Source organism: Ailuropoda melanoleuca, chromosome 10, assembly GCF_002007445.2.
Source record: "Ailuropoda melanoleuca isolate Jingjing chromosome 10, ASM200744v2, whole genome shotgun sequence".
NCBI lineage: Eukaryota > Metazoa > Chordata > Mammalia > Carnivora > Ursidae > Ailuropoda > Ailuropoda melanoleuca.
Window position 1 is genome coordinate 27059089 of NC_048227.1, and position 12811 is coordinate 27071899.

General features: G+C 46.2%; 1 protein-coding gene across 1 annotated transcript in view; it reads left to right on the forward strand.

The window, feature by feature from the left end:
* The window catches only part of PARN (poly(A)-specific ribonuclease), a 152471-nt gene extending 143142 nt beyond the window's left edge, over positions 1–9329 (forward strand). Inside the window, 1 exon segment of the mRNA XM_002918065.4 lies at positions 8460–9329. Coding sequence (XP_002918111.1) covers positions 8460–8512 — 53 coding nt within the window. The 3' untranslated portion in view covers positions 8513–9329.
* Positions 9330–12811: the final 3482 nt, after the last annotated feature.

The following is a 12811-nucleotide window of genomic DNA, read 5'->3' on the forward strand; positions in this document are numbered from 1 at the left end:
GCCGTAGTTTACCACGGGACCAGATGCTTTTTAGGATCCATTTAATTTGAGGAATCCCTAAAAAGCCCTGTCTCTTGATAGAGGAAGGCTTGGCAGGGGCCTTCTCAGTTAAAGACGGTTACTCCATTTTGGTAATCCTCTCTCTCTCCTCCATGGTTTAGAGGTTTTGCTGATGTGTGTAAGTAGCCCCAGTATCTTAAATGTGCATTTAAATGTGCACAGAGGCCTCCTCCTACACATGTTATTTTCAGTGGCAGAGTTTTCACCGTTCCCAGCAAAACGCCAGGCAGCCTGAATTTCTCTCATACGCAGAATTACATAAGGAACAAAGGAAACCAGAAGCTAACCCATGTTGAAAGCCTGGTATGTGCGAGGTTCTGTAGTAGGAGCCTTTTCTCTCCTGATGTAATTGCCTTTTCACAGTGACCCTGACATAGGGGATTACCATCCTGTCTTAGTGACACAGGTACCTGGCTCAGAGAAGTTAAGAAATGTGCAGGTCCGGGTAGCTAGCAGCAGAAGGTAAGTCCAGGCCTGCCTGAGGCGAAATCCCATGTTCTCTCTGTCACCCGGATGCCGTGGGGTGTCCGTGACTGAACTCAGCCCTCCATGCACAGTCCTCCTACAATGCTGGACTGTGACGTAAGGGAGGGGCTCGATGGTCAGCCAGGCCAGTTCCTTGCTGCGGAGATCCGGCCGTCACCTACTGGGTCCCACAGCTGTTACAGTGACAACAGAGCCCTTCACTGACGGCTGCTTGCTCAGGGCCAGGCGTGGCATTTCATGCTTGGTGGGAGTTCTTTCCTTTAAAGGTGGTCCTCAAGGTCCATTTCACAGTTAAGACATTGGTGGCATGAAGGGTAATGGGACCCGCCCAAGGTCATGGAGTCCTTCAGTTTGTCCTTCAGAAGAGCCTGTGCTTTCCCCACATGGCTGCACCACTGCCTGTCTGCTTGGGATAGCAGGGCCGCTGACCCAGCCCCGAGTGCACCTCTCCTTTATCTCATATCACGCCGGTCTCCTGGCTAGCAGAACCAACAGTCAGATCAAAGGAAGGTCTAGGAAAGCCATGGAACTTGATTCATACCCAAGCTAAGAATTCATCGTGTTTCAAATTAATTCCTCCCTTTGCATGTGGCCTGATCTGCTGGCGGGGAGTTTTCTGGATGTCATTGATATTAATGAAATCAAAGAGGCAACAAAAATGTTGCATATGGTTTTATACATTATGCTGAGGCTTAACTTTAACTGAAAACTTCAACTTCTTGTTTGAAGCCCAGATTGTTTCTTTCAGCTGCCTCCTTGAATCCCGCTGTTCTTCTTGACTTGCCTCCCTTCCGTTCCCTAAACTGAGCACTGAAGAAGGTTTTATTCTGTAACGCCCCTAATCTTCACCTGTGATACCTTCTTACCACTGCCGCATTGTGTCTGCTCAGTGAATGTTCATACTGAATGTCGGCATGACTTTTAGAGATCACGGCTAGCGTGGTGGGGGGCGGGGTCCCCTCTTGTATTCCTTTCCTTCCTGTCTCAGACTCTTCTGAATTTTTCAGCTTATCTGTTAGTTCTCAGGGACAAGATGACAGGTGTTTTTCCTCCTCTATCTGAGCATAATCTTACAGGTATTAACATTAAAATACCTAATAATAGACTGCCTGAATAGATTAGCTCCTTTTATAACTTTCATCATTCTAAGTGAAAACTTTCTGTGAGTTATTTGGGGTTTTGAATGTATAATACCGTCATTAAAATAGGTTTTTATTTTCCTCCCATTGACAGTAAAGCTGTCATTGCTTCAAGATTTGAGCTAAAAAAGAAAAAATGATAGATTTTGTACTTCTTTGTCAGTCCCGCTAAAAGAGAAAGAGAGAAACATCTTGACAGCTTTTAATTGAATCAGAGAACTTGAGATAATTGGGCTTCTGGAGCACCATTCACCAGCTGAGGCCCTCCAGCAGCGCAAAGCTGGAAGTTTAACCGGTCCTTCTTCACTGTGTTGTTGTAAGCATTTAGCGTTAATATTCTCAGCAGGATGTTGGTTGAGATAACCAGGCTCTGAGCCTGTGGAGTTGACCGATTTCGATTGCTTGGTGACTTTCGTAAGGTCCTACAGTGAGTGAGAATACAAAGGTCTGAGCCTATGAAGGGTCTGCATGAAGCACTCAAGCGTTCAGAGGGTACCAGGAGCCGTGAAGACCTGGTTGAAGTGTTGGCAGCAACCGGATGGGACGGTTCGGTAGGGCGTGGGGAAGTCTGACCTGCAGAGACAGGTCCCAGGGCCTCCTGTCTGAGCTGCCCTCCTGGCAAGAGTATCTTGACAGGGCTGCGGGTGATTCACGAAGGTATGTTGGGTGCCCAGCACTGTCGGAGAAGGCGTGAAAAGTATAAAAGATACTGTTTGACCTGTGAGGGAGATTCTGTTTTCTAAGGAGGAAGTAGCAAAAAGTAGGACCATAGAATATTGTGTATTGTAGCAGCCCTGGGACAGTGGGTGCTCAGTAAATCCTACACACAACAGTGTCATCTGTCTTAGTTACACATTTTAATATCAAAGATGCACTAAGAACTCAATACTAGACCCCTTCACAGCTAACAAAATGACTTAAATTGCCAAAGAAATGACCGTTTATTGAGTTTATATCATGTAGCAGGCGTTGTGCCAGGATCATCCTTTATTGTCTCTTCCATATAAAAACTCAGTAAAGTATAGATACCAGTATTTCCAATTTCTAGAGAGGAAACAGGCTCAAAGAATTCAGACTTGCAAAGTCAAATATAGCTGGTATTGGGGGCACTGGGGTGGGCAGTCTGATCCAAAGTTCACACGTTGTACCATTCTGCAATCTGTGAAATTCATCCAAACTTTAGAAGAAGCAAAGGACTCTTTACAAAGATAAGCATTTCTGGCAGCTGGTCAAGAGCAGAAACAATTGCCAATTTGGGCTTTCTTGTGATGACGTCATGTGACCCAAGCGACCGTTCTCTTTTGGCGCTTACTATGTACATATTATGTACTTACCAAATATTTTTCTCCTAAGTGTTGTTTCTGTCCTGTGTTCAGGCGGCAAACATAGAATGTAAGTCCCTTCCTTTTATATTTATGAGTATTAGTGTAGATTGGTAGTGCTGTCTGCTTTTCCTCGGGGGGAATTCAAGGTACATTCTCAGTTGGTACATAAAGAAATCGAGTTCTGCGTGCCATTTAAGCTGGAATAAAGTATCCCGAGGAAATGTTCCGCAGACAGTGTTTGATGGATGGGTTTCCAGAGCACACTTGTTCTTGCTGATAAGTGAATTGTGTTCCAGTGTCCTGTTGCTGACCAGACTGACCATTCTCAAAATATTGATGGACAGTCCAGTAGCCAGAGGTTCCATCAGGCCCTGTCAGCGTTGGCAGAAGAGTGCTGGAGACGGTGACTATTCTGGTGATTTTTGTGTCATGTCATAGAGAGGCTGCTACAAGTCTTTTTCTTCCTTACATTTAAAACAACACAGTAGACCTTTAAATGTTTGCCAAGAACCAGGGGTATCATTGGAGTCTTGAGTAATCTGTTGAACTTTTCAAGTTTAAATCCTTGAAGTTACAGTATGAAAATTTAGGATCTGAACAGCAGTCTGCAGTTGCTGACCATCCAGACTAGGGAAGTGCAGCCAAGGAGCTTTTTAATTCCTTGGTTAAAATGTGGCTGACAGCCTCAGTGTGGCCCCTGGGGTGTGTGCTGTGCAGTAGGCAGTCCACTGATCAGTCCCTGACCCCCCTGGTGGCCCTCCACCAGGCCCTCTGGAGCATCTCCCAGCGAAATACGTTTGTATAGCACCCCACAGGATCTTTCTGTCTGCAGAATTCCACTCTAGAAAATGATACGATGGCAGATCCCAGTGTTTGAGATTCTGTTCTGGATTCACCTGAGGGCAGAAATGTCTTTCCTCTCAGAATCTCCCCCTTTCAGCTCTGGGTAGAAGAAGGATAAAGAAGCACAAACGGTCACCTTTTGTGTTGACCACTTTTTAATTTCTTTTGTCGTTTTGTTAATAAAGATAATGTGCTCACTATGAAAATCTATAAAATTGGAGAAAAACAAGAAATCAAACCCCATGGTTGCCTGATACTCCCTTAACAACTGTTTTTACTCTGCATGTCATTTTTATACATAGTTGGCATCATACTTCATAGACAGTTGGGTATCCTGTTCTTTCCCCCATTTAAAAAAAACTCCTGGTCAAATTTTAATTATCAGCATAATATTTTATATTAAAATTTTGTTGGGTTTTTAAACAACATTCCTAATATCTTTTGCAGGGTCAGCTTTATTAAGGTACAGTTTGTGTATAATAAGTCATCACTTTTAGGTGCACAATTTGATGAGTTTTTGCAAATATGTACAGCCATATAACCATCATTGTGATCAAGAAGAGAATAGTTGTAGGGGCATCTGGGTGGCTCAGTTGGTTAAGCGTCTGACTCTTGATTTCAGCTCAGGTCGTGATCTCGGGTCCTGGGATCAAGCCCCACGTCGGGCTCTGCACTCAACAGGGAGTCTGCTTGAGATTTTCTCTCCCACTCCCTCTGCCCCTTCCCCTCGCCTTCTCCCTAAAATAAATAAATAAAAGAGAGAGAGGGAATAGTTGTATCATTCCAGAAGGTTTCCTCATGCCCCATCCCTCCTCCCACCCCTAGATCCTGGCAGCCACTGATGTGCTTCTTTCTTAATACATTTGAGATTCATTTTTCTATTGCATGTACCAGTGGTTCATTCCTTCTTATTGCTGAGTAGTATTCTGTCTTGCAGACATATCGCTGTTTATCCGTTTTGCCAGTTGGCATTTAGGTTGTTCCCACTTTTTAGCAACTAAGAATCAAGCTGCCATAAACATTTGCCAGCAGGTTTTTGTATAAACTAAGTTTTCGCTTCTTTGGGGTAAATACCGAAGCGTGGAATTGCTGGGTCATTTGGTAAGTGCATGTTTCACCTTCTAAGAAACTGGCACAGCGTTTTCCAAAGTGGCTGCGCCATCGTGCATTCCCGCCATCAGCCAGCGAGGCTTCCAGTGGCTCTGCACCTTCACCAGTACTGGTACAGTCCTTTTTCGCCATTCCAGTGGGCCTGTAGTGGTGTCTCATATGGCTTTGAACTGAATTTCCCTAGCCACTAATGACGCTAAGCATCTCTTTGTGTGCTTATTTGCCGTCCAAATCTCTTTGGCGGAATGTCTTTTCAGATCTTTTGCCCATTTTTTTCATCAGGTTGTTTGTTTTCTTCTCCTTGAGTTTTGAGAGTTCTTTGTATATTCTGGAGACAAGTCCTTTTGGGTGTTTTTCTTTTCTTTTCTTTTCTTTTTCTTTTCTTAGACTCTGCTTTTCATTTTCTTAACGGTAACTTTCAAATAGTAGAAGTTTAAAATTTTACTAAAATCCAATTTATCATTTTTTTTCTCGGATTATGCCTTTGGTGTCATATCTAAGAAATCTTTGCTTGACTCCAAATTATAAAGATTTTTTCTTGTGTTTTCTTCTAGACGTTTTATGGTTTTAGGTTTTACATTTAGGTGTACGGTCTATTTTGAGTTAATTTTCGTATATGGTGCAAAGTATGCATTGAGATCCATCCCAACAGGAAGCAGACTTCCTAAAATATATGTTTAAAAAGAAAAATTGTTCCAGAATAATTCTTTGCATTCAAGTGAAACAGGGCTGTGAAAATGAGCTCCCTGGAACACTGACCTAGCTCCTTATCCACTAGCTTTTAGACTGATCCTTCAGTCTCCAGCACTCCCTTTCTGGAAAGTGCTAGAAAGAACAGCAACAGTGACCTCCAGCCCCTTCTGGTCTAGGTCTCCTTTAGAAAGTTCCTAAAGTTCTGGTTCCTCTGGACACATCACTTGCTCAGCAGCTGCACGTTTTAGGCAGTGAAAACGAGGATCATCTTGACTGCAGGCTCTCAGCTTCTTAGGGAAGAACCATATTCAGTGTCTGGCCACCTTACTGATAAGGGAAAGGGACCTAACGTCCACGAAAAACTTGCTGTGTGCCCGGAACTCGGCTGTACCACAGCGGGCCTGTGCAGCAGAAAGTAGTGTTCAGTCCAGCAGATAGATGGGCCAGGGAGAGTTGTTCAAAGCCATACGGCCAGTCAAATGGCCAGGCCAGGCATGCTCATCCAAAGCTTTTGCTTATCGCACTGTTTCTTACCAGCTCTTCCCCGAGTCACTTCCTGTGTGTCTGCTGGCATGCCGCCACACCCACACATGGTCCCATCCAGCCGGCAGCAGGTGCTAGTAGAAGTAAGACAGAACAGTTGTTTTTAGCCATTTAGCTTTTTGTTTGTTTGATTTCCCTCACAGCTAGTTTGAATTTATTTCACTTCTCCACACTTGGCATTGTGGCTTTTACCTTTAAAATGGCTAATTGGTGGGGCACCTGGGTGACTCAGTCCGTTGGGTATCTGCCTTCAGAGTGGGTCATGATCTCGGGGTCCTGGGCTCGAGCTCCGTGTCAGGCTCTGCACTCAGTGGGGAGTCTGCTTCTCCCTCTTCCTCTGCCCCTACACCTCTCCACTCATTCTCTCTCTCTCTTTCTTTCTCAAATAAATAAAAATAAAATCTTAAAAAAATATGTGAAATGGCTAATTGGCTGCTGTGATATTTCTCTGATACGTGAATTATAAAAATGCCCTTACAGATGTTTCTTTTCCTCCTTACGATCAGGTATCATATGAATGTGTGTGATTTGAGAAGGTCAGGCTAGTGTTGTCTCTTCACGGCCCATCTGCACTATTTACTTGCTCTGCGGAGGGGAGTGTCTGTGTGTCTTGTTCTTTAATAACCTGACTGGATCCTGGGAATCTCACATGGAGCATCTCCTGTCCCTCTTCATTTCTCAGGAGTGGTCTTACAGTCTTTGCTGGGAGTGCCAACACAGCGATGAGACCTGGGGCAGAAGCCTCCCAAGTATCCCTCTCCCAGGCTTCTCATCCTCTCCGTCTGGACTTCATCTCAGTAAACGATCACCAGTGGGAATTCTCGTGTTGGCTGAAATCCTGTGTTATTTCGTGTGTTCAGACCTAGTTATCTTTAGACATTCCTGCCATTGAGGTGGCCACTCTGAGCTGAGTGATTTCCTACTTTGCAGGACCTTGCACCTCCTCTAGTTTTGAAAGTTACCATTTTAGGCAGCAGCCGAGCCCTCTCCCCTTTTGGAATCTTGGAGTGTTAGCAGCTGGGGTTAGCTTTGCTGGTTTTCCCTGCCAACCCTGCTTGAGTAATGTACGTGGCCACCAGGGCAGGAACGCCTGGTCGGTCATGTTTTCCATCGTGGCCATGTTCTTCCCTGACTTAATTCCCCTTCGCTTAGTCTGGACATGGCTGGTCCAGTCCCTGACCTGACTGTGCCGCTGCCGATAGAGTGGCGGGAACGGAGGAGAAGGGTTTCCAGCTTCCGGGTGAAACTGTTTGTACCCGAAGAGGCCCGTCAACACTGAGCCAGTGTTGCTGAAATCTGAAACGGCTGCATGGTTCTACTTGGGCCCCTTTTGGGGGTCTCTGAACCCCCACTAGTCAGCTTCTCTAAAAAAGCCACCAGCCCCTTGGGTTTCTCTTCTGGGTGCTGGTACAGAGCCCCCAGCGCAGAGAAACCTGGTGTCCTGGGACGAGACAGGGCTCTGGATGCCGTGGAAAGATCTAGTCCCACCTCAGCCACGTGCTGGCTCTGTGAGACTGGCCACCTTACCCAGCCTTTCTCAGCCTGTTCTTGCATCTGTAAAACGGGGACATGGATACCACTATGCTGGGTTTTTTCTTTTAATTAATTTATTAATTTGAGAGAGAGAGCATGAGTGAAAGGGGCAGGGGAAAGGGAGAGAGAATCTCAGGCCGACTCTGTGCTGAGTGCAGAGCCCGATGTGGGGCTCGAGCTCACAACCCTGAGATCATGACCTGAGCAGAAGCCAAGAGTTGGACGCTTCACGAGCTCTGCCGCACAGGTGCCCCACACCGTGCTGGACTTGTTATGAAGATTAAATGAACTGAGGGATGCCTGGCTCGCTCAGTTGGTGGAGCGTGTGACTCTTGATCTTGGGGTCGTGAGTTCAAGCCCCACGTTGGGCATACAGCTTTCTTAATTAAAAAAAAAAAAAAGATGAACTGAGTGCGCAGTGTGATGGCTAGCAAAGAATACAGTGTGTGCCCCCTGAGCGATATGTGCGCGTCCATGTTTCAACCCCTGTGAAGTAAACAGAGGCGTCCAAGCAGGGAGGCAGGTCACTGATCCTCCGTGGGACATATGCATGGCGTCGCCTCTGTCTGCTGGGTGCTGCTGCCCATGGGCAGGGCCTGTCTGCGGACGTACTCTGTCCAGCCCGGCCCTGTCTGCCGTGGGCACTCTGCTTTGCGCTGGTCGCTGGTCCCCTGGGTGCTGTCCTCTCCTTGTTCACCATGTTCTGTTTTGTCCACCCCCTCCCCAGGAGTTATTCCCGACAGCCCTGCCAAGCTCTTCGAAGTCCCTGACACGTGGTAACTGAGGCCCGAGGGAAACACATCGCTGGTGCTGTGGCTGAGGCCGGACCAGCCAGCACATTCGGAAGCCATACTGTATTTAATTGAATAAAATGTGGTATGGGAGGGGTTTGAAACCAAGTATGTGTCCTGGAAAAAAAAAACAAAAACAAAACCCAGTTTTTATTTTTGTGGCTGTGTCTCTTCCCTTTTAATGTAAACTGTCTGCTGCTACTCAGCACGGGTGTAGGCTGTTGTGAATGTGTACGTTATTAACCCGTTGATCATCTATCGCTTTCGTGAAGCCCTTCCTGTCGTGAATTTTCGCGTGTTTCAGAATACCCTGGCGGGGATAGTTGGCTGTGAACCGAGCAAACAGCAGATGCTCTAGGGCACCGTGATCATGAGTTTGGGGTTGAAGTCTGGCCCGCTCCGAGGGGTTCTCTTCGGACTCAGGGGTCTCCGCGACCCACAGCTTGTCTCCTGATGGATGGAGAGACCACTCGCGTCTGCCTGTTTCCCACCGCAGCTGCCTGAAAATACAGAGGGACAAGCCTGTGTTTCCAGAAGGGAACGGTCTCCCGCTGTCCACCTGTAAAGGAGCTTCACCTCTGTCTTGGCCTTCAGGCCATATTTATTTAGAGTCCTTTCCCCCCAGGATGTGAGTTTCTCACGGTGGACTGTACGAGTATGAAAAGTTAACTTCTGTTTTTACATGTTCTGCTGTGCTCCTTCCCCACGTCTCAGCCTGCTCGTCCTCTCTGTCTGAGTGTGTGCCTGGGGGTGAGGTGGCACGCGTGCATGCTTGTGCGTGTGCGTGAAACCACAAAGGACGTGTACCAGCCCTTTCTCTGTTGACACCGATCCCAACAGCGACAGAATTTCACGGATCTACTTCAGGAGATCCGCTTCATAGAGATCATTGTTAGATATTTAACATTTTTTTGTATCATGGAAATAAAAAATGAAACATGTATTTCCAAAAGATGAAAATTAAAGGAATTTTCATAGGATTCTGGTTTTTTTTTCTTTTTCTTTTTTTGTAAGTGAATGACGTATTTGATCTTTACGTAGATATGTTTCTCTCAAAAGATCACCCCTAAAAAGCTCTGATAAGTCACGAATCTTGGTGTTTATGGATTTTTTTCTTCTTTTTTAACCTCTGACCCCGATACCTGCATGAATGAGTCAGATGCTTGGAGCTGGAGTTGAGCCCCGTCGAAAATGGCTGTATAGAAGGGGGGTCCGCATCTCTGTCATGGTGGGCGGAATGGAGCCCTTCGGAATCGGTGGTGGCATGTGAATTCAGATGAGTGAGACACTCATGTTTCCTCAGTCACGAGCCTCGGAACATGTCCCCTCCTCCCCCTGACCTAGCAGTCTGTGGCAGAATTACAAACCCAAACCCATCGGGAATGTGCTCCCACCCCTTCCAGAGTTGTCCCTGCGCACAGCTCCGTGGGGTGGTGCGCAGGGAGGTGGAGACAGACAGATAAAGGCTGGGGGTTACAGGGCATTGCTGGACGGTACTGAGTCCCTGAAACCTACAGATAGACTCAGGTAGTGCCGGACACTCTTCACATCGCCAACAAGAGGGAAAGCCGCCTGCAGGCCGTGACGGGCGTGCATGGGGCTGGACGAGTGCACCCTGTGTGGAGACCCAGAGCCTCTGGTGGTCCAGCACCTTCTGTGCGGTGCACGGCTGCAGCGGGAGAGGGGTGGGGCCTCTTGCCCTAAAGGAATGAAATTCCCCATTGTTCCCCTGAAGCCCAACTCTCCCTGGTCAGAAAGCATTATAGACACACACGGGTTGTACCCCTGTGTCTCCTGGTCCAGGGAGGGGCTCGGGAAGGGGGAGCTTTCTGGAAAGGAGGCTTCGCATCATTTACCCTCTCCGAGCCTCCATTTCCTCCATCATGAAGCCAGGACGATAAACCTGCCCTATAGGGTGATTGCAAGGACTAAATGAGATCACATAACACGCCCAGCATACCTAAGCACCCACTAAATTGCCATGACAGTTGAAGATGACGCTTTTGATCTGAAACCCTGTTTGTATCCTCTTCTGTCAGCTGGAGCTGGTACGGGCATAATCACGTGGGATTGGGCTTAGAATTAATTATCTGGGGGATCCCTCATCCACGTCCACACCCCTATTTTCTTCCCAACTGTATCAGATGACTTAAAATAGTTGAACTGGGTCAACCCAGTTGTCAACCCACTCCACACATACACACAGGCTTTCTTGACGTCTCTTTGGGTATAAAACCCTAGGATGGTGCTTTGGCTTTTTGATATGGAGGCCCAGGGGCATATGTTGATGATGGGGCTGTGGCTCCAGATTTCTTACACACCGAGCCAAATCTGGAGGCGGGTGTGGAAGTGGGGACCTCGGTGTTTCCCTGCAAATTGTTCTGTAGTCCTCTGATTGCAGAGCTGGGGTGGAGACTGAGTGCTGTGCTCTGTCTTTTCTTACAGCTTTATATTCACCATCCACCCCCCACCAACATTTTATTGTGAAAAATTTAGAATATGCAGAGAAGTTGTAAGAATTGTTCAGTGGATACCCATTTACCAGCCCCTCACCAGATTGCATAGCCCCCATTTTTCTCTATTCACATTATTACATAACCAGCCATCCCTCCATTCATCAATTCAGCCTCGTTTGTGATATATTTCTAAGGAAGTCATAAACATGGGTGCACTCCCTCTACCATGTACTTCAGCACGCGTGTCATTAGCCAGAGTTTAATATTTATCAATGGGGGTTCCTGGGGATAAAATTTATAGTGAAATGTTCAAATCTCCAGTGTACCAATTGAGAAGTTCTGACAAATGCACCCTGAACTATCAAGTTCCAGAACATCACCATCACCCCCAGAATATTCTCTTCTGCCTCTTCGAAGTCAACCCCAACCCCACTGCCACCTCCCAGAGGCAACGACCAGCCTGCATTTTTTTCACCACAGGTTAGTTTGACCTGTTCTAGAATTTCATGGAAATAGAATCATGAAGTGCATGCTCTCTGGTGAGGCCCCTCTCTCTCAGCGTGATGTTTTTGAGATTCATGCTGTTGTGTGTGTCAGAAGATTTTTTTTTTTTTTTTTTGTGGCCCAGTGTGCATATATCACAGTCTGTTTATCCATTCTTCAACTGATGGACACTTGGGCTGTTCCCAGTTTGGGGCTACTATGAATAAACCTGCTGGGGACATTCTAGAAATTCTCAGGTCTTTTTCCAAAGTGGTCATATCATTTACACTCTCACCGACACCGCAGGAGATGTTCCAGTAGCTCCTGTCCCTGGCAACATTTGGTGTCATCAGTCTTCAGCTGTTTGATGGGTATATAATGTATCTCATTGCAGTTTTCCTTTGCATTTCTGTGATGATGGACAATGACATGCTTATTGGCCATTTGTATATGTTCCTCTGAATTATCTGTTCATTTCTCTTGTCTGTATTTTATCGGGTTGCGTCTCTATTACTAAATTGTAGATGCTCATTATATATTCTGGACATCAGTCCTTTGATAATTTTCTGCAAACATTTAGTCCCACTCTGACTTGCTTCTTTTTTTTTTCTTCCAGCCTTCACTGAGATACAGTTGACATACAACGTTATGTAAGTTTAACATGTACAGTGTGTTAACCTGATACACTCATATGCTGCAGAAAAATAACCACCATAGTGATAGGCCAACAGGATCATCACATCACATGATCACCTTTTTTTTTTTTTTTTTTTTGGGGGGGNGAACATTCAGGATCCACTCTCCCAGAAACTTGTTTATTTTCTTTTTTTTTCTTTTTTTTTTTTAAGATTTTATTTATTTATTTGGCAGAGATAGAGACAGCCAGCGAGAGAGGGAACACAAGCAGGGGGAGTGGGAGAGGAAGAAGCAGGCTCATAGCGGAGGAGCCTGATATGGGGCTCGATCCCATAACGCCGGGATCACGCCCTGAGCCTAAGGCAGACGCTTAACCGCTGTGTCACCCAGGCACCCCAGAAACTTGTTTATTTTCTTAATGGTATTTTTCACAGGGCAGAATTTTAGTTTTCTTTCTTTTCTCTCTCTCTTTTTTTAAAGATTTTATTTATTTATTTGTCAGAGAGAAAGAAAGAGCACAAGCAGGGGGAGTGGCAGGCAGAGGGAGAAGCAGGCTTCCCTCTGAGCAAGGAGCCCAACATGGGGCTTGATCCCAGGACCCTGGCATCATGACCTGAGCAGAAGGCAGATGCTTAATCAACTGAGCCAGGCATCCCATGAATTTTAGTTTTAATGAAGTCCATTTTGTACTTTTTTTTTGCTTCCTTCTTACG